The sequence below is a fragment of the Oncorhynchus clarkii genome, chromosome 3 (genome assembly GCF_045791955.1).
Source record: "Oncorhynchus clarkii lewisi isolate Uvic-CL-2024 chromosome 3, UVic_Ocla_1.0, whole genome shotgun sequence".
NCBI classification, from domain to species: domain Eukaryota; kingdom Metazoa; phylum Chordata; class Actinopteri; order Salmoniformes; family Salmonidae; genus Oncorhynchus; species Oncorhynchus clarkii.
Window position 1 is genome coordinate 28,217,084 of NC_092149.1, and position 22,716 is coordinate 28,239,799.

Below are 22,716 nucleotides of genomic sequence, written 5' to 3' on the forward strand. Positions count from 1 at the left end.
CTAAAATAAAAAAAGTGACATTGCTGATTTTTTTTTAATCTTCCAACAAATATATACCGATACTCATGTCAAACAGTGGGCCTCTTTTGGTAATACAAGCACCTGGCTAATGTCACAGATTTGTGCATGTTGTTGAAAGGACATGTCAATAAATGTAAAGTTCAGTTTATTACTGTCGGTGAAAACAAACATTACAGGATCACAATGGATTGGTATACAGAGGAAGATGAGATGTCAAGAGATGGTTGTATTTTATTTGCATAAACTAGTTCTGAGAAGTCTGACCCAAGTTACAGTTCTTATACTGTGTTTAATGATGGAATAATATTGACTTTAATATTCATTTATATAATAGCGCTTTTCCTAATGCTGTAAGTGCTTTACCTTTTCTGTTTTGTATTTGTAATTTGTTGCACGTTTACTGAATGTTAGCATATCTTTGTCCATAAAAACTGTACAGACAAGCATGTCAAGTGTTCATTTCCTTGTTGATATCTTTAAATGTTTTGCTTAATAGCGAATTGTGATTCGCTCACAATGTCAGAGGGACAGATGAAGGCAAAGAAAAAAGGGAAGCTATAGCTCAATAGAACTGGGGATAGTTACTTTTTTCTATAACATGCTCATCAGTGCACGTGATGGGGAAAAGGCTAGTCACAGTCAGCTGCAGACATATAAGATTATATCAAGGATCTTCTCTGAACCGACACACTGTTATCTAGATGTTACCTGGCCCCGTATCAGATAACACAGCTAGCGGAGATTATGTGTGCTCAGAAAACTGCTAAGCACCAGTCAGAAAATACAAAGACTTTAGGCCTACACTGAGCTCAATTAATGTCCAAATGGAAATCCCATCATGACATTTATTTAATATACTTGTATGAATTTCTTCACTAAGGTGGGAAGCCCAATGTCCTTTATCTTTTAACTAAGGAGGTAACATATTATACATAAGCTGTGCTCAAAGAAAAGGTACATTGCCTTCAGAAAGTATTCATACCCATTGACTTATTCCATATTTGTTGTTACAGCCTGAATTCAAAATTGATAAAACATATATATCTCACTCATCTACACACACTCATAATGAAAGTGAAAACATGTTTTGAGAAATGTTTGCAAATTGATTGAAAATTAAATGTTTACACCTGAGTCAATAATTTATAGAAGCACCTTTGGCGGTGATTTACAGCTTTGAGTCATCTTGGGTATGTCTGTATCCGCTTTGAGTCGTCTTGGGTATGTCTGTATCAGCTTTGAGTCGTCTTGGGTATGTCTGTATCAGCTTTGAGTTGTCTTGGGTATGTCTGTATCCGCTTTGAGTCGTCTTGGGTATGTCTGTATCAGCTTTGCACATCTCGATTTGGGGAGCAGCGGTGAACAGCAATCTTAGTCTTTCCACAAGTCTGGGCTTTGGCTGGGCCACTCAAGGACATTCACATTGTTCTGAAGCCATTCCAGCATGGCTTTGGCTGTATGCTTGGGGTCATCTAAGGTCGTTTGCACTCTGAAGCAGGTTCTCATCAAGGATTTGCCTGTATTTGGCTCCATTTATTGTTTCCTCTATCCTTACCAGTCTGCCAGATCCTGCTGCTGAAAAGCATCACCATAACATGATGCTGCCACCACCATTTTTCACGGTAGGGATGCTGTTCGACGGGTGATAAGCTGTGACTGGTTTCTCCAGACATAGCGCTTTGCACTCAGGCCAAAGAGTTTAATTTGTGTCTCATCAGACCAAATAATATTTTGCCTTATGCTCTCAGTCTTTCATGTGCCTTTTTGCAAACTCCAGGCATGTTGTCATGTGCCTTTTTCTCAGGAGTGGCTTCCGTCTGGCCACTCGCATAAAGCCCAGATTGGTGAAGTGCTGTAGAGACTGTAGTTCTGTCAGAGTAGTTATTGGTTTCTTGGTCACCTCCCTTCCAATGATGGAGACCATTGTGCTCTTGGAAACTTTCAACACTCTAGAAACTGTTTTATACCCTTCCCCAGATATATGCCACATCACAAGTCTCTCTCTTTCTATTCTGGTTAGAGCCCGTTTCTGTTCTGTGAAGGTAGTACGAGATCTTCAGTTTCTTGGCAATTTCTCACATGGAATAGCCTTCATTTTTCAGAACAAGAATAGACTGACGAGTTTCAGAATATGGTTCTTTGTTTCTGGCCATTTTGAGCCTGTAATCGAACCCACAAATGCTGATGCTCCAGATACTCAACTAGCCTAAAGAAGATCAGTTTTATTGCTTCTTTAATCAGAACAACAGTTTTCAGCTGTGCTAACATAATTGCAAAAGGGTTTTCTAAAGATCAATTAGCCTTTTAAAATGAGAAACTTGGATTAGCTAACAGAACTTGCCATTGGAACACAGGAGTGATGGTTGCTGATAATGGTCCTCTGTACACCTATGTAGATATTCCATTAAAAATCTGCCATTTCCAGCTACAATAGTCATTTACAACATTAACAATGTCTACACTGTATTTCTGATTAATTTTGTTATTTTAATGGACAAAAAATTTGCTTTTTTCTCAAAAGCAAGGAAATGTCTAAGTGACCCCAAACCTTTGAATGGTAGTGTATGTAAATTAGATATTTCTGTATTTCATTTTCAGTAAACGTGCTAAAATGTAAAAAAAAAAAAAAAAAATCACTTTGTCAAATTTCTAAAAACGTGTTTTCACTTTGTCATTATGCGGTGTAGATGGGTAAAAAAAAGAGATTGAATCCATTTTAAATTCAGGCTGTAACAAAATGTGGAATGTCAAGGGGTATGAATACTTAGCAGTTAGTGAGTGCAACAGGCACTCACGCATCTGAACTCTCCTTATAGACATTTCTGAGAGAGATGTCATTACATGATTAAGAGGAAGCCGTCAGGAAACCGCTTAAGCCCTATTTCCTGTCTGTTGCCATGGTGACAGGCCCACTTTTACAGTTGGCTATCTCTAGTCAGTTAATTTCTTGCTGGAGGAAAGAGAAAAACACAAAGGTGCAGGTGTCTTTGAATCCCCACTGCACACTGTGGGCTTTTATCTGTTCAGACTCTCCCTTCAGTTCAACTGGGCCTTGGTCTGACCGCTCACCCTGACACCTGAAAACAATAATTGGCTCAAGGGCCTTGGCCCCATTGGATGGAGCTTTTTTTTTCCTGGGTTGAGCCTCAGCAGGCTGGTCCAGCTGGATGTCGTTCGCATAAACCTACAGATAAACAGAGCTTTTGAATCAGGAAATGGCCAAACCTGTTATGAATCAGAGCATTCATGAATTGTGGTTAGTGGAAACACAAAACACATTTCCCTTAGTAGGAATTGTTGATATTTATCAAATGCACCCCCTTTATAACTCAAGATCTGAGACTAGGATATCTGGAATATACAGTTGCTAGCGGCCGGGGGGGGGGGGGGTTAAAATAAAACTTTTTGGGGGGGCTTCACTTGGCTCATCACACTCTAGCGACTCCTTGTGGCGGGCCAGTCGTCAGTTGAACTGTGTTTTCTCTGACACGCGGTTGTTAAGGAGAAGTATATCTTTCATTCTGTGAATAACAGTTGTATCTTTTATCAAGATTTATTATGAGTATTTCTGTAAATTGATGTGGCTCTCTGCAAAATCACAGGATGTTTTGGAAGCAAAACATTACTGAACAATGTAAACTGAGATTTTTTTATATTATGCTTTTTGTGACTCCTCTCTTTGGCTGGAAAAATGGCTGTGTGTTTTTGAGACTTGGCTCTGACCTAACATAATCATATGTTGTGCTTTCGCTGTAAAGCCTTTTTGAAATCGGACACGATGCGTAGATTAACAAGAAGTGTATCTTTCATTTGGTGTATTGCACTTGTTAAGAAGTGCAGTTTGGCGGGTCATGTTTCGGAGGACGTATGACTCTACCTTCGCCTCCCAAGACCGTTCGGGAGTTGCAGTGATGAGACGATCGATATTTGGAGAGAAAAAGGGGGTCAAATAAAATGTTTGGGAAAAACCTGCCTCACTCTTATAGAAACCTAACCCTGGGATAGAATTGTACTTTTCAGAGGAACAATTACACAAATGTTAATAACAAAATGTTGAGTGTTTCTGAGTGGCCCAATGTCAGTTCTGACTTAAATTCGCTTGAAGGTCAGAGACAAGATTTGAATATTGCTGTCCATCAATGATTCCAAAACAAATTTACTGAGCTTGAGCAATTGTGACAAAAACAATGGATATAACTTACACTAAGAGTTGTGCAAGGCTCTTATGATTCACAGCTGTAATGGCTGCCAAAGGTGTTTCCACCAAGTATTAACTCTGGGGTGTGAAGACATACTCAATCAAAACATACAGTGGGGCAAAAAAGTATTTAGTCAGCCACCAATTGTGCAAGTTCTCCCACTTAAAAAGATGAGAGAGGCCTGTAATTTTCATCATAGGTACACTTCAACTATGACAGACAAAATAAGAAAAAAAATCCAGAAAATCACATTGAAGGATTTTTTATGAATTTATTTGCAAATTATGGTGGAAAATAAGTATTTGGTCACCTACAAACAAGCAAGATTTCTGGCTCTCACAGACCTGTAACTTCTTCTTTAAGAGGCTCATCTGTCCTCCACTCATTACCTGTATTAATGGCACCTGTTTGAACTTGTTATCAGTATAAAAGACACCTGTCCACAACCTCAAAGAGTCACACTCCAAACTCCACTATGGCCAAGACCAAAGAGCTGTCAAAGGACACCAGAAACAAAATTGTAGACCTGCACCAGGCTGGGAAGACTGAATCTGCAATAGGGGGGGGGGGGGGGGGGGGTTAAAATAAAACTTTTTGGGGGGGCTTCACTTGGCTCATCACACTCTAGCGACTCCTTGTGGCGGGCCAGTCGTCAGTTGAACTGTGTTTTCTCTGACACGCGGTTGTTAAGGAGAAGTATATCTTTCATTCTGTGAATAACAGTTGTATCTTTTATCAAGATTTATTATGAGTATTTCTGTAAATTGATGTGGCTCTCTGCAAAATCACAGGATGTTTTGGAAGCAAAACATTACTGAACAATGTAAACTGAGATTTTTTTATATTATGCTTTTTGTGACTCCTCTCTTTGGCTGGAAAAATGGCTGTGTGTTTTTGAGACTTGGCTCTGACCTAACATAATCATATGTTGTGCTTTCGCTGTAAAGCCTTTTTGAAATCGGACACGATGCGTAGATTAACAAGAAGTGTATCTTTCATTTGGTGTATTGCACTTGTTAAGAAGTGCAGTTTGGCGGGTCATGTTTCGGAGGACGTATGACTCTACCTTCGCCTCCCAAGACCGTTCGGGAGTTGCAGTGATGAGACGATCGATATTTGGAGAGAAAAAGGGGGTCAAATAAAATGTTTGGGAAAAACCTGCCTCACTCTTATAGAAACCTAACCCTGGGATAGAATTGTACTTTTCAGAGGAACAATTACACAAATGTTAATAACAAAATGTTGAGTGTTTCTGAGTGGCCCAATGTCAGTTCTGACTTAAATTCGCTTGAAGGTCAGAGACAAGATTTGAATATTGCTGTCCATCAATGATTCCAAAACAAATTTACTGAGCTTGAGCAATTGTGACAAAAACAATGGATATAACTTACACTAAGAGTTGTGCAAGGCTCTTATGATTCACAGCTGTAATGGCTGCCAAAGGTGTTTCCACCAAGTATTAACTCTGGGGTGTGAAGACATACTCAATCAAAACATACAGTGGGGCAAAAAAGTATTTAGTCAGCCACCAATTGTGCAAGTTCTCCCACTTAAAAAGATGAGAGAGGCCTGTAATTTTCATCATAGGTACACTTCAACTATGACAGACAAAATAAGAAAAAAAATCCAGAAAATCACATTGAAGGATTTTTTATGAATTTATTTGCAAATTATGGTGGAAAATAAGTATTTGGTCACCTACAAACAAGCAAGATTTCTGGCTCTCACAGACCTGTAACTTCTTCTTTAAGAGGCTCATCTGTCCTCCACTCATTACCTGTATTAATGGCACCTGTTTGAACTTGTTATCAGTATAAAAGACACCTGTCCACAACCTCAAAGAGTCACACTCCAAACTCCACTATGGCCAAGACCAAAGAGCTGTCAAAGGACACCAGAAACAAAATTGTAGACCTGCACCAGGCTGGGAAGACTGAATCTGCAATAGGTAAGCAGCTTGGTTTGAAGAAATCAACTGTGGGAGCAATTATTAGGAAATGGAAGACATACAAGACCACACAAGATCTCACCCCGTTGGGTCAAAATGATCACAAGAACGGTGAGCAAAAATCCCAGAACCACATAGTGGACCTAACGGTGGACCTAGTGAATAACCTGCAGAGAGCTGGGACCAAAGTAACAAAGCCTACCATCAGTAACACACTACGCCGCCAGGGACTCAAATCCTGCAGTGCCAGACGTGTCCCCCTGCTTAAGCCAGTACATGTCCAGGCCCGTCTGAAGTTTGCTAGAGAGCATTTGGATGATCCAGAAGAAGATTGGGAGAATGTCATATGGTCAGATGAAACCAAAATATAACTTTTTGGTAAAAACTCAACTCGTCATGTTTGGAGGACAAAGAATGCTGAGTTGCATCCAAAGAACACCATACCTACTGTGAAGCATGGGGAAACATCATGCTTTGGGGCCCTTTTCTGCAAAGGGACAAGGACGACTGATCCGTGTAAAGGAAAGAATGAATGGGGACATGTATCAGCAAGGGCATTGAAGATGAAACGTGGCTGGGTCTTTCAGCATGACAATGATCCCAAACACACCGCCCGGGCAACGAAGGAGTGGCTTCGTAAGATGCATTTCAAGGTCCTGGAGTGGCCTAGCCAGTCTCCAGATCTCAACCCCATAGAAAATCTTTGGAGGGAGTTGAAAGTCCGTGTTGCCCAGCAACAGCCCCAAAACATCACTGCTCTAGAGAAGATCTGCATGGAGGTATGGGCCAAAATACCAGCAACAGTGTGTGAAAACCTTGAAGACTTACAGAAAATGTTTGACCTCTGTCATTGCCAACAAAGGGTATATAACAAAGTATTGAGATAAACTTTTGTTATTGACCAAATACTTATTTTCCACCATAATTTGCAAATAAATTCATTAAAAATCCTACAATGTGATTTTTTTTCATTTTGTCTGTCACAGTTGAAGTGTACCTACGATGAAAATTACAGGCCTCTCATCTTTTTAAGTGGGAGAACATGCACAATTGGTGGCTGACTAAATACTTTTTTGCCCCACTGTATTTGGTATTTTTACTCATTTTTATTCATTTGGAAAAAATCCTTTTAATTTTCTTTCACTTCAAATGTAATGCCTTTTTTGAATGTATTTTAAGGCAGCAAAATGTGTAGAATGTACAAGGGATGTGTAGACTTTCACTATGCACTGTATTATTTTACCTCAGTCTACCTATGTCTATGTATTTGCTTTTCACAAATTCAACATCAATTGAAACTAAGACAACACAAGGAGAGATAAAATCTATGGCAACCAATGCAAACAAAGCTGGTAAATAGGTCTTATATAGCCATCAGTCTTTACTGACTTCCCTCCATTTCAAACCAATGTGAGCTCAGTATTTTGAAACACTGTTCATTCATGCCAATGTTATAATACAGTATATACAGTATACACTCCATATGGTATAATCCCTTCATACTCTATGTCACCAGGGTCAAAATTATACTGACAAAAGTAAAGCAGTGAAAATGTTAAAGGTTTAGGATGAACAGATGAACTATATGAATTTATACATTGCTGGAGAGCAGAGGTGACATGGAGTCCATTGCTGACAGAAGCTGCATTCCTGCAATGATGAACACAAAAAGGGTTAAGCCGCTCCCCTTTCAAATGACTGTGTTACTGGATTATTGCTAAATTCTTTCTGGGGTTTTCACTTGTCAGGACAAGCAGAGGCCCACTGTCAGCAGATAGAGAGAGAGAGAGGAACAGAGTGGATGAGAGAGAGAAACAAAAAGAAACGGGGAGACTGATAAAGTATGAAGAGGGATGAAAGCAAGAGAGAGATACTGTAGTTTGAAGAGGAACAAAAGTTTTCATTTGAATTTTATAAGGAAACACAAGAGAGAGAAGGAGAGAGATAGAAACACTAAGGGGTGTGTCATAGCAATTTAGTTCCTCAAGGAAGTACAACTGACATTTATCTTGAGATGGTGGCGAGCAGCACAGATAGACGCGACACAGAGGGATTTTCTTTTATTTTCACCTGATAAGATGAAGGGATTCCATTAACGAGTGCTCAATGCTGACAACCTGAGCCACGTGCCGTGGGGACTGAGACGTTTGACACGAAGGAGGGAGGGGGACTCTCTCACACACACAGGTAAGAAGACTCTCAGGGCTTTCTCTATCTGATAACAACTCAACAATGTCTTTTCTATGCACAGTTAGCTCTACCTTTGACAGAAATAACGTACGCTCTTGCAAATACAACACTTGTGTTATTATTTTAGCGAGCTTGTCGTTTTTTGTTACATCTTTCAATACAGTTTAGACCTATATGTATAAAGTGAGAAGGAAGGTGGTACTGAACGAACAAATAAGATAATGTGTGAATTCCTCTTCAATACTTTTCTAACTTACACTGGACGTGGGAGACGTGTATGTACGTACACTCAGTCATGCTGAAACAGGTACAAACGGAACCCAGTCCTGACAGACAGCTATATATGTGAGGAGAGAAACCATCTGTGCCTGGTGGAGCTTGCACAATCAAATGAGCTGTGGACTTTATTTTCCTCTATACTAGCCTACACGGATTGAGAGTGCCAGAGAGCCAGTCAGAGCGAAAGACAAAGACATGGAAATGACACATCAATGTGTTGGACAGACAGTAAGAGGTAAAAACAAAATTGGTCACCACAAACCAACTGCTCTGTTTCGCTTCCCTAATAAGCCAGCAGAGTTGTGTGTCAGTCTTGAACAACAACTCTTCAAAGACGTTGAGAAACGTTACAAGACTGAAAAAACATGTGCAAAAATCATATTGTATGAACACTTTTGAATGAGAAACTGCCAGCATCAAACAGCAAGCATTCAGTCCAACACCATTGTTAATAAAGCAATAGTGTTGTGATGCCAGTTTTTTGGTCCATTATTGTGCCACATGCTGAACCTGCACACACACGGGACATAGCCTGATTTAGAAACCCATACCAACTAAAGTTCCGCACTTTATGAAGTCCTCTATTGAAAAGAAAGGTCTGGACCTGAGCTCATGATAATGGCACCAGGAGTGTGTTCAATGAGGTGGTAGAACTGCACATATTCTCTGTGACTAAAAGTCATATGATTAAAAGTCATGTCCATCCTATATGATATATTTCTATCTGAAATACCCTGAACATTTCACCCTTCTGAATAGACACTATAGGAACTGGGAGGCCTCAATGCCTCATAATACCACTCAAGTCTGGTGACAGGCAGCATGTGACATAAGCCTATAGGGCTAGTGTTAGTGGAACATGTCTGCTTGACCTGGTGCTTTGTAATAGCAGCAGTAGAAGTCACGTTCTGTCCAGGGAAGTGGAAGGGACTCCCCAATTCCCCTGCTAAGCCCTGTGGGTACAAACACACACACACACACTCGTACACACACACCCTCAGCAGTCATCTACGGAATGCTAAATATTTACCTCTCCCTCCCCAATCTTACAATCAGCGACCACTATCTCCAAGTCAGTCAGCACAGCTCTTCTTGATCCACACAACCTGCCCTCCTAACACTGGAGTAATGGAAGACCCACATTGCTTGGCTTTTCCATTTCCTGAAAATGTACTAATGTCTGGTTTCATAAAATTGGTTCCTTTTGTTAGAGGAGAAGTTAGTGCTCTTCTATCCATAGCAACTCAAATGTACCTTATTGAGTGCTCTCTAAATGTGTACATGGTCATTGTTGCTGTATTCCACATGAACTGTGTAAACATAAAAAAGCGTTATCAGTCTGCCCTGTGCTGTCCATTACGGGAGAGTGTTTTTTCTTGTACTCTGGGCTGTCGCATGAAGACAACCCAAAAATCATATTTCTTACTGTAAACAATTGACCCTTAGCAGACTAGTCAAATAAACAGAGTGACTTTTCCTTTAAGCCCAGCCAAAGAGCCAGCTGTCTCCAGCTGTGGCTCCATATTTATGGAGGGAGGATACATGGCTGATGGGTGCGCTCGTCTCCCAATCCACACTGGGCTTTTCTGCACTGGAATGAGATTGAGAGTGAATCTGAAATAGCTATCATGCTGTTCCACTTCCATTATCATCGTTAAGGGAAATTAATCTAATGAATGTTCCCGCAGAGAGCGGAGGCTTTGTACTGGAGTGTACCATTAGAAATGTGACACTGGATATGCATGTAATAAAAACCCAGTGGGATGTCATATGGGAGATATGTGTTTGCTGATTGTGGAACATAGGCTATTAGCGAGGTATGCCTATTAGTACGTCAGGATCATTTGATTTATTGGTGGGAAAAGTCATTTGCATTCAGTGCTTACTGCATCAATTGTGAGTCAGATAGACGACTGTCATTAGGATCACGCACGCATGCACGAGTACACACACACCTGGACCCTTATTCATAAAGCCTTTCAGAATAGGAGTGCTGATGTAGGACCATTTCCTGTCTGTCAATATAATATTTTTTATTATTATCCAAAATATTAAACTCATCCTAGATCAGGACTCTGAGACTCTTTGTGAATAAAGGCCCTGAAGCAATTTAAAGGATACCTCAATGTAAGACATTTTGCCTAAGGGAGGATTCCAAGACAGTAAATATACACTCTTGGGGGAAAAGTGCTTTCTATAACCTAAAAGGGCTCTTCGGCTGTTCCTATAGGAGAACCCTTTGAAGAACCATTTTTGGTTCCAGGTAGAACCCTTTCCACAGAGGATTCTACATGGAACGCCAAAGGGTTCTACCTGTAACCAAAAATATGTTTTCCTATGGGATAGCCATTGGGTCTAGGGCCATGACTTGCTCCATTCCCCCTGTTCTGATGCAATCTAGGAGCACTTGTAGAAACCTGCCTGAGCTATGCAGTCTACCTGCCTCTCTCACATACTTGTCCACACAGGCCTTAAGTGGAGATTCAGCCCTGAAATTATCACCACAGGATGATTGTGAATGCTCTCAACATGTAACAGAAACCAATGGTAGAAATTGCGTAACCTTTTATACATAGTTCGTACCCATTTTTACAATGTTGAAAATTATGTGGAAATGATGTGGCCACAATGTAAAGTTACACAAAAAATTATCTATTTCATGTATAAAGGCGTATACTAAAAAGTGGTACCTTCTGGGCATTAGACTATGTGTTGCATGTAGGTTAGGCCCAATTCCATAGGTGTACCATGGAACCTACTGTGTTAATTTGATATTGAATACATCAAATGAACCTGTAACACAGCTGCAGGACAAAGCTGCAATGACACTAGTCCTGTTAAACGGTGTGTGGTGCAACAGTTGTGTGTGTTTACGTGATGTAGGTACACTCATGTCCTCCCATGAGGGTTAGCTCTCTGTATCTTCACTCCCCTGACAGGGACACGGTGTGGGGTGAGGCTGTAGCCTCAGTGGGTATTACCCAGTGGTGTAAAGTACTTAAGTAAAAATACTTGAAAGTACTATTTAAGTAGTTTTTTATGCTATCTGTACTTTACTTTACTATTTAATATTTTTGACAACTTTTATTTCACTACATTCCTAAAGAAAATGATGTACTTTTTACTCCATATATTTTCCCTGACAACCAAAAGTACTCATTACATTTTGAATGCTTAGCAGGACAGGAAAATGGTCTAATTCACACACTTATCAAGAGAACATCCCTGGTAATCCTTACTGCCTCTGATTTGGCGGACTCACTAAACACATGCTTTGTTTGTAAATTATGTCTGAGTGTTGGACCATGCCCCTGGCTATCTATAAATAAACAAATAAAAAAATAAATGATGCCATCTGGTTTGCTTTAGATAAGGAATTTAAAATGATTTATACTTTTATTTTTGATACTTACTTTTGAAAACCAAAATACCTTTAGACTTTTACTCAAGTAGTATTTTACTGGGTGACTTTCACTTGAGTCATTTTCTATTAAGGCATCTTTACTTTTACTCAAGTATGAAAATTGGGTACTTTTTCCACCATGGGTATTACCCATGGAACATCCCCTGAGCTTAATGTATGTCTCAGTTGGATTCTCTGTGATACGAAAACAAAAAGCCCAGAAAACTGAACTGAGGGAGATCCTGTGGCACGGTTGAGCTAGGAATTAGAAATAACATAATCAGCCATCCCTGCTCACTGCTCACTTCTCTCTCCCAACCCCCAGGTAAGGATGGAGTCATTCAGCTCCAAGGATATGGCCATGCAGGCCCAGAAGAAGATCCTCAGCCACATGGCCAACAAGTCTGTGGTCCATATGTTCATAGACGACACCAGCAGTGAGATTCTGGATGAGCTCTACCGTGTTTCCAAAGAGTATTCAGGCAACCGCTCAGAGGCCCAGAAGGTGGTGAAGGACCTGATCAAGATAGCAGTGAAGATTGGCGTGCTGTTCAGACACAACCGTTTCAGCCCAGAGGAGCTGAGTCTGGCCCAGGACTTCAAGAAGAAGCTACATCAAGGAGCCATGACAGCCATCAGCTTCTATGAGGTAAACATGCCGGCATCTTGCATAACTCTATAATGTTACAGTGAGTTAATTGATCATAGACCTCTATGCATTAACGGCTCATCATTCTCTATCAAAACAGATAAGACGATGACAACATAATAACAACATTGTTATCTGATCTCTATTTCCCACTTCTTCTTGTTCAGGTGGAGTTCACCTTTGACAAGACAGTAATGTCAGAGATCCTGACAGGTTGCAGAGATCTGTTGTTGAAGCTAGTCGACTCCCACCTCACGCACAAATCCCATGGTCGCATCAACCACGTATTCAATCATTACTCCGATCCAGAGCTTCTGACCCAGCTGTACAACCCTGATGGATCCTTTAAACCCAACCTCACCAAAATCTGCACCGGCCTCAACCGTCTGCTGGAGGAGGGGACATTATGAGAGTGTGAGCAAGTCTATGATTGTGAGAGAGACACTGGGAGATCTGCTTGAAGGGGTCTGCTTAGAACTCAAGAGAGGACTGTGTGTAAGGACAGGAAGTGTCCATGCTCTAAATGAGAACTGGTGAGATTTGTGACCCAAGTTTTACTTGATGTAGTCACTCACTGATCTGTTATTTTCCAAAAAGGGTACTGCCCAAAGTGAAAGAATATGAGAATATGCAGGATGATGTATAGTTAATGTCTCCTGATGAATTGTGTCTCCACGAATGGAGTTCCTGGAAAGTCAGGATTAGGTTAAGATTGTGCCAACCACCTGATTTTATACAGTGGAATTTCCGTCCAAGGTTTCACATACTCATTTACTATTCTAGTTTTTCTGTAGTTTTTTCTCTCTTGCTCGCCATATTATGTACTGTATAGGGAAAGATAAGCCTCAAGGACTGCACAATACTGACTGACAGAATGAAAACAAGGGTTAAAAGCAAGCGGTGAAATATTAGAATAGAGTACTACCATCTAGTGGTCTAGCTGGCAATGACTCAGTACTGCATGTATCAAAGAAAATATAAACGCTTATGGAGAAAACAGTGCACATTTATTGTGGAGATACAAGAGAGTAATTTCATAAGGCCCAAAGAGAAACTGGATTGGAATATTTAAAAATAATTTGGGCCTTATAAATCATAGGATTGGAAAAAAATAAATGGCTTGTAAATTAGTGCCTTTTTTATTGTCCATTTGTGAATATATTGACTTCACATCTTTAGTTAATGTTATTAAATGTACAATGCTATTAAATGTACAATATGTGCAATTTATCAATAAATTGACAGCAATGTGTGTACATACAGTACCCGTAAAAGTTTTGGACACACCTACTTATTCAAGTTTTTTTTTTTTTTACATTGTAGAATAATATTGAAGGCATCAAAACTATGAAATAATACATATGGAATCAAAAACAAAAGTGGCCACACTTTGCATTGATGACAGCTTTGCACACTCTTGACATTCTCTCAACCAGCTTCCTGAGGAATGATTTTCCAACAGTCTTGAAGGAGTTCCCACATATGCTGAGCACTTGTTTGCTGCTTTTCCTTCACTCTGCGGTACAACTCATCACAAATCATCTCAATTGGGTTGAGGTTGGGTGATTGTGGAGGCCAGGTCATCTGATGTAGCACTCCATCACTCTCCTTCTTGGCCAAATAGTCCTTACACAGCCTGGAGGTGTGTTGGGTCATTGTCCTGTTGAAAAACAAATGATAGTCCCACTAAGCAGAAACCAGATGGGATGGTGTATCGCTGCAGAATGCTGTGGTAGCCATGCTGGTTAAAAGTGTGCCTTGAATTCTAAATAAATCACGACAGTGTCACCAGCAAAGCACCCCCACACCATCACAGCTCCTCCTCCATGCTTCACGGTGGGAACCACACATGTGGAGGTCATCCACTTACCTACTCTGCATCTCACAAAGACATGGCATTAGGAAGCAAAAATCTCAAATTTGGACTCATCAGAGCAAAAGGACAGATTTCCACTGGTCAATGTCCATTGACAGGCTCAAACGCATTAAGAAGGAAAGAAATTCCATAAATACATTTTTAACAAGGCACACCTGTTAATTGAAATGCTTTCCAGGTGACTACCTCATGAAGCTGGTTGAGAGAATGGCAAGAGTGTACAACGCTGTCATCAAGGCAACGGGTGGCTACTTTGAAGAATCTCAAATATAGAATATATTTTGATTTGTTTAACTCTTTTTTGGTTACATGATTCCATGTGTGTTATTATGTCTTCAGTTTTTATGTCTTCACTATTATTCCACAATGTAAAAAATATAACAAATAATGAAAAACCCTGGAATGAGTAGATGTGTCCAATCTTTTGACTGGTACTGTAGGTGGTTAGCTAAATGGAAATACCTGGGTAAAAAAGGGACAAACTAGTGAATTAACAGTAACATCACATATAAAAACCAGTAACCAGGCCAGATGCTTCTGAAATAACTAAGGCAAAATCAACTATATATTGTACTTCGAAACTACACCTCTGGATTTATTTAAAACAGCAGAAAAGTTTACAGTGTGAAACAAAAAGGAAACCATACCAGAGGAATATCGTTTTGTCTTTTGTTGAAATAGCAAGGAGAAACAACAAGTTCCTCACTTTGATTGAGTATAGCCAATTCAGTACTGTAACAATACAGTTGGTTGGCAAAATTTAATTAAATACCAAGGCAACCTTACCACTTACTACAACCTAGTGCCAGGATTAGAAAATGAAAGTGCAGTGCTCAGTATTCTTCTAAAAATAAATATGTACATTATTGCATAATTGTAACAAACACCCAATGAAGACTAGGCTATACCAACTCACATTGGTTTCAATAATAAATACATTTTTCAGAGTCAACTTCTATTGTTCTCCAAGACTTGCATTTTTTTCACATTTCTGACATTGCATAAGACACTACAAGGTAGCATAACTCAAATGATCTAGCGCCTGTGGCTAAGCATAACTTGGATAGTTACATGATCACACTAACATATAAACACAAGTCAAAGTACCACATTCTGACTCTCGTTTTGTGTAGTAAACAGACAACCAGACAGTGCTGTTCTGGACATGGCAAATATATAATACGTAATCTATGTACTACAACTTTAAATAACTTGGTAGTAGTTAATTACTTGCCTAATAAGAAGTATTCTTATGTCAAAATGAAACTCACGCTATCAGCAAAACAATTATATCAACAGTGCTAACGACCAACTTTCAACTACCAAGTCCATAGAGCAGCAAGTTACTCATCAGTGAAAATAAGAACTCTCCTAAATCTGTAATGCCAGATTAGCATAGACGTCTATCCCTTTGATTTTTGTATTAGTACCATGTGTCCCATGATCTGCCTGACAGAGGCAATGAAATTACAACTCAAAGATCTCATCCTCTCTTTCTCACAGTTTCTTGGTGCATTTGGTGATGGTGAGGGGCACTGCACCAAGTATGGCTTGCTGATGCATTCTGGGAGAGGTGACGATCGTGGCACTGTTTGACCTTGTAAATCGACGGTCTGTTGTCTTGCTGGTACAAGCTGCTTCCAAAGATGTCAAACTGTGATGGAAAACCCCAACAGGTGAAATAAACAGAACCTTGACAAAATCAAGCATTGTATGAAGAGCTAAGCACATAATACAGTGTTGTCCAAACCATGGGGTCACGAGAAAAATGTAAATACATTTGTTTTACATTGCGGTTGCCACTTGATGCAATTAACAGAATGGTTTCTGTTTTCTTCCTACAAATATGTCTCCATCTCTTGAACCGTTTAAGCTTCAAAATGTTATGACCCCATCACTCAAAGACAAGACTTTGTTTCCTTCTAGAATGACCACAATGCTGCATTGGAATAATTAATAGAGTGGACAATACCAGGAACTAAATAAGACTTTTTTAGACACAATATAAAAATATTGCCTGATAATCTTCTGAACTTCCCAATACTTTCTGTTGCATTTCTGTCACTTCAAACCATACTTTCTTCAGATTGAAATACTGTCAAAGTACTGTCTTAGTCACAATTTAAAAAAAGAAACATTGGCTGTTGATTACATACCCTTTTTTTATATGGTGGGGTGGCACAATTCTTTTTATTTCAAAATGGGGTCGAGGGCCCCAAAAATTTGGGAACCATTGACATAATAACATGCTACTGATGTCATGACATCATCACATTGACACCCTACTCGTTTAGATGGATATTATAATAAGTTATAATAAGTTAAAGTTAATGTAATTTTTGGGCGACCGACCAATTACACATAGAAATTTGTGTTATAGATCTGTCCTTCTCATTGAATGCAAGTCTAAAAAGCGGTATCTGTTCTATGTGAGCTATTTCTATGCTTCCTTTTCTTAAGATCGTTTTTGCATATTTTTTCTTTCGGTTTTGTACACCATCTTCCAACAGTTGAAAACAATATTTTTGGTTATGGAAAAGGCATTTCACAGCGGTTTAGATGGTACATTTATTCTCCACACTATACTTGCTTGTTTTGTCACAATCTGAAATTAGGCAACCTATTAGATTTTTTGCAACTAGAAAATGGTGGAGCGATTTTGCATAGTGCATCATAAACTAGACTGACCACTAGTTTATGACAGGACAGAATAATACAGTGATGAAGTTATCTGGGTGAATTTACCTTTTCTCTCCCTCTTGGCATCTTTTCACAGCTGCTTGCTTGGTCTGGCTGATCATACGATCCATCCTTTTCAAGAAATTCATTGGAGAAAGTTCTGATGTACCTTCTTCTTGTGTCTTTTCAGAATTGTTCACTGGCTTCCCATTTTGAGTAGAGACTTTTTTACTTGTACTGTCCTGTACCTTGCCTGAGTCCTCCTCAGTCACATCTACCCCAATATTAGCATCACTGTTGTAGTCTGACAGCACAGGGATAGAAAGATACTTCTTTAGGAATATTGAGTCATTCGTGTACAGTCTATTTGCTCTTTTGATTTGTTCCATCTGTTAAAAAGATACAATTGCAGATGTGGGTTTATGAATGTAAACACATTTATCACCATAGCATAAGTTCTCAAATTGCCCATTTAAATTAACATGCAGTTAAAACTCCTCCTTGACAGGATGTGTGCTGGGGCAACATTTCAAATACTCAAACATTTTGGAAGAATGGCAATGCCAATGTCTAGCTACTCACAGATACTCCATATTTCAACGCGAGTCCTTGCAACGTCTCTCCTGGCTGAACTTGGTGTTCAATTCGTCTTTGTCGTACCGGAGAAAGGTTGGATTGTACAAGACTGCCGTATGACCTCGTGCGGTTAACGGGGAGTGGACCGGCTCCACCCGTTGAAAGAGGAGCCCGTTCCCCGTGGAACATGGTTGAGCTTATCTAGCCCCCCTAACTTGCTAAATTAGCAATAACGTTAGCTAGCGTAAACCAGTTTACGTTTCTGGCTATAGTAGTTACTATAGTTTGCCAGCTAGCTAAATTGCCTATACAGTTAGAAAACCTGTATCGTCGTTATTGTAGGGAGGTGGTAGCTAGCTAATAATAACATGAGTTTAAGTGCATGTAGCTAGTTTACCTTATCTCGTCAACTAGCTAGTTAGTTAGCTTTTAAACAAAATCTTGCCATAGGAAAAATGTATTCAGTCAGCTGTCTGTTTCCATGGCTGCCGTGGTATGACCAAGTCCCACAATTCCTCACTGAAAGCAGGAAGTAGCTAGATTACAAACGGTTTTGAAGATGTTTGGAATAGCTAGCTAGTATTCAGTCAGCTGTCTGTTTCCATGGCTGCCGTGGTATGACCAAATCCCACAATTCCTCACTGAAAGCAGGAAGTAGCTAGATTACAAACGGTTTTGAAGATGTTTGGAATAGCGAGCTAGCGATTCGCAAATAAGGACCTTACTAACAAATATATTTAGCTAAACCTATTAATCTAAATGTCGTTTAAAAGAGAGGGCAATGATCAGAGTCAATCGAATATCCTCAAGGCGAGCCATCTTATTAGTTGTTACTTACACAGAAATCAATTTGTACTTTAGCTTGCTAGCTACATGCGAAACGGGCACGTTTGTCATTTTAACAAGCTAGTTAGTTAACGTAGCTAGCTAACGTTAATTGTTTATTTTCCAGAAAGGGCGTGTTGTAGAACTCCTGTCCAATTTCATTCCAGAGGATGAGGTAGCCTTGATGAAAAATGAAAGGTGAAGTACCTGCTGTGCCGAAAATCACCCCCTGACAGAACACCCCCCCCAAGCAATAAACATTAAAATAAGACATGGGAGAGATTACACATTTTGGCAAAGAGATTTATTTATAGACTAATACGCTTGAAACAAATAGCCAAATCGAAAACTGCAGACATTACTAGTTTTACTAGTATTTATTTTTTTATTTCACCTTTATATAACCAGTTAGGTCAGTTGAGAACAAGTTCTCATTTACAACTGTGACCTGGCCAAGATAAAGCAAAGCAGTGCGACAAAAACAACAACACAAAGTTACACATAAACAAACGTACAGTCAATAACACAATAGAAACATCTATGTACAGTGTGTGCAAATGTAGAAGATTAGGGAGGTAAGGATACATAGGCCATAGAGGTGAAATAATTCTAATTTAGCATTAACACTGGAGTGATAGATATGCAGATGATGATGTGCAAGTAGAGATACTGGGGTGCAAAAGAACAAAAAGATAAATAACAATATGGGGATGAGGTAGTTGGGTGTGCTATTTACAGATTGGCTGTGTACAGGTACAGTGATCAGTAAGCTGCTCTGACAGCTGATGCTTAAAGTTAGAGAGGGAGATGTAAGTCTACAGCTTCAGTGATTTTTGCAGTTTGTTACATTGGCAGCAGAGAACTGGAAGGAAAGGCGGCCAAAGGAACTGTTGGCTTTGGGGATGACTAGTGAAATATACCTGCTGGAGCGTGTGCTACGGGTGGGTGTTGGTATGGTGACCAGTGAGCTGAGATAAGGCGTGGCTTTACCTAGCAAAGACTTATAGATGACCTGGAGCCTATGGGTTTGGCGATGAATATGTAGCGAGGGCCAGCCAACGAAAGGAGGCTTTGTTGCGAAATAGGAAGCCGATTCTAGATTTAATTTTGGATTGGAGATGCTTAATGTGGGTCTGGAAGGAGAGTTTACAGTCTAACCAGACACCTAGGTATTTGTAGTTGTCCACATATTCTAGGTCAGAACCGTCCAGAGTAGTGATGTTAGTTAGGTGGGCGGGTGCGGGCAGCAATCAGTTGAAGGGCATGCAATTAGTTTTACTTGCATTTATACGCAGTTGGAGGCCACGGAAGGAGTGTTGTATGGCATTGAAGCTCGTTTGAAGGTTTGTTAACACAGTGTACAAAGAAGGGCCAGATGTATACAGAATGGTGTCATCTGCGTAGAGGTGGATCAGAGAATCACCAGCCGCAAGAGCGACATCATTGATATATACAGAGAAAAGAGTCAGCCCGAGAATTGAACCCTGTGGCACCCCCATAGAGACTGCCAGAGGTCCGGACAACAGGCCCTCCGATTTGACACACTGAACTCTATCTGAGAAGTAGTTGGTGAACCAGGCGAGGCAGTCATTTGAGAAGCCAAGGCTATTGAGTCTGCCGATAAAAATGCAGTGATTGACGAAGTCGAAAGTCTTGGCCAGGTCGATGAAGGCGGCTGCACAGTACTGTCTTTTATCGATGGCGGTTATGATATTGTTTAGGACTTTGAGCGTGGCTGAGGTGCACTCATGACCAGCTCGGAAACCAGATTGCATAGTGAAGAAGGTACGGTGGGATTTGAAATGGTCGGTGATCTGTTTTGTTAACTTGGCTTTCAAAGATTTTAGAAAGGCAGGGCAGGATGGATATAGGTCAATAACAGTTTGGATCTAGAGTGTCTCCCCCTTTGAAGAGGGGCATGACTGTGGCAGCTTTCCAATCTTTGGGCATCTCTGACAATACAAAAGAGAGGTTGAACAGGCTAGTAATAGGGGTTGCAACAATTTCAGCGAATAATTTTAGAAAGAGAGGGTCCAGATTATCTAGCCCAGCTGATTTGTAGGGATCCAGATTTTGCAGCTCTTTCAGAACATCAGATTTGGGTGAAGGAGAAGCAGGGGGGGCTTCGGCAAGTTGCTACGGGGGGTGCAGAGCTGTTGGCCGGGGTAGGGGTAGCCAGGTGGAAATCATGGCCAGCTGTAGAAAAATGCTTATTGAAATGTTCAATTATCGTAGATAATAATTTCCTAGCCTCAGTGCAGTGGGCAGCTGGGAGGAGGTGCTCTTATTCACCATGGACTTTACAGTGTCCCAAAATGTTTTGGAATTAGTGCTACACGATGCAAATTTCTGTTTGAAAAAGCTAGTTTATTTCCCTCAATAAAATGCAAATCAATTTATAACATTTTTGACATTTGTTTTTCTGGATTTTGTTGTTGTTATTCTGTCTCTCACTGTTCAAATAAACCTACCATTAAAATTATAGACTGATCATTTCTTTGTCAGTGGGCAAATGTACAAAATCAGCAGGGGATCAAATACCTATTTCCCTCACTGTATCTGTTCTTAGTTCTACATTTTTTGTTTATTTAAGATGGTGAGGAAAGCACTTTTAAAGAGCAACCAGGCATCCTCTACTGATGGGATGAGGTCAATATCCTTCCAGGATACCTGGGCCAGGTCAATTAGAAAGGCCTGCTCGCATGAAGTGTTTTAGGGAGCGTTTGAATGTGATGAAGGGTGGTCGTTTGACTGCGGACCCATTACGGACGCAGGCAATGAGGTAGTGATCGCTGGTAGGTTCCTTGATTATTTGTGTGAGATTGAGGGCATCTAGCTTAGAATGTAGGATGGCTGGGGTGTTAAGCATATCCCAGTTTAGGTCACCTAACAGTACGAACTCTGAAGATAGATGGGGGGGCAATCGATTCATATATAGTGTCCAGGGCACAGCTGGGAGCTAAGGGGGTTCTATAACAAGCAGCAACGGTTAGAGACTTGTTTCTAAAAAGGTGGATTTTTAAAAGTAGAAGCTTGAACTGTTTGGGTACAGACCTGGATAGTATGGCAGAACTCTGCCGGCCATCTCTGCAGTAGATTGCATCTCCGCCCCCTTTGGCAGTTCTATCTTGTCGGAAAATGTTGTAGTTGGGAATGGAAATTTCAGGATTTCTGTTGGCCTTCCTAAGCCAGGATTCAGACACGGTTAGGACATCAGGATTGGCGGAGTGTGCTAAAGCAGTGAATAAAACAAACTTAGGGAGGAGGCTTTTGATGTTAACATGCACGAAACCAAGGCTTTTACGGTTACAGAAGTCAACAAATGAGAGCGCCTGGGGAATGAGAGTGTTGCTGGGGGCTGCAGGGCCTGGGTTAACCTCTACATCACCAGAGGAACAGAGGAGGAGTAGGATAAGAGTATGGCTAAAGGCTATAAGAACTGGTCATCTAATGTGTTCGGAAGGCATAATAAACAGACAAGGGTATGGTTGGATGTGAGTACAGTGGAGGTAAACCTAGGCATTGAGTTAAAATGAGAGGTTTTGTCTCTAGCGGCATCAGTTATGCCAGGTGAGGTCACCCAATGTGTGGGGGGTGAGACAAAAGGGCTATCTACAGTGAAATAAGACAATAATCACTAACCAAAACAGCAATAGACAAGGCATATTGACATTAGCATATTGACATATTGCCAGCAGCATACCACCCTGCATACCACTGCTGGCTTGTTTCTGAAGCTAAGCAGGGTTGGTCCTGGTTAGTTCCTGGATGGGAGACCAGATGCTGCTGGTGGTGTTGGAGGGCCAGTAGGAGGCACTCTTTCCTCTGTTCTAAAATATATCACAATGCCCCAGGCCAGTGATTGGGGACACTGCCCTGTGTAGGGTGCTGTCATTCGGGTTGGGATGTTAAATGGGTGTCCTGACTCTCTGCGGTCATTAAAGATCCCATGGCACTTATTGTAAGAGTAGGGGTGTTAACCCCTGTGTCCTGGCTAAATTCCTGATCTGGCCACGGTCACCTAATAATCCCCAGTTTACAATTGGCTCATTCATCCCCCTCCTCTCCCCT

The 22,716-nt window shown here is 40.5% G+C and overlaps 2 protein-coding genes across 2 annotated transcripts; one reads left to right on the forward strand and one right to left on the reverse strand.

The window, feature by feature from the left end:
- The first annotated feature begins 7,898 nt into the window (after window positions 1-7,898).
- On the forward strand, window positions 7,899-15,521 carry LOC139392367 (tumor necrosis factor alpha-induced protein 8-like protein 2). The gene is made up of 3 exons (XM_071140310.1): window positions 7,899-8,355; window positions 12,366-12,689; window positions 12,857-15,521. The coding sequence occupies exons 2-3, from the start codon at window positions 12,372-12,374 to the stop codon at window positions 13,097-13,099; spliced, it is 561 nt and encodes a 186-aa protein (XP_070996411.1). The 5' UTR covers window positions 7,899-8,355; window positions 12,366-12,371; the 3' UTR covers window positions 13,100-15,521.
- A 319-nt stretch (window positions 15,522-15,840) lies between these two features.
- On the reverse strand, window positions 15,841-18,417 carry LOC139392360 (lysM and putative peptidoglycan-binding domain-containing protein 1-like). The gene is made up of 3 exons (XM_071140298.1): window positions 17,827-18,417; window positions 17,311-17,633; window positions 15,841-16,219 (listed from the first exon to the last, which is right to left on the reverse strand). Exons 1-3 carry the CDS (start codon window positions 18,007-18,009, stop codon window positions 16,063-16,065), a joined length of 663 nt encoding a protein of 220 aa, XP_070996399.1. The 5' UTR covers window positions 18,010-18,417; the 3' UTR covers window positions 15,841-16,062.
- Between the last annotated feature and the right edge of the window lie 4,299 nt (window positions 18,418-22,716).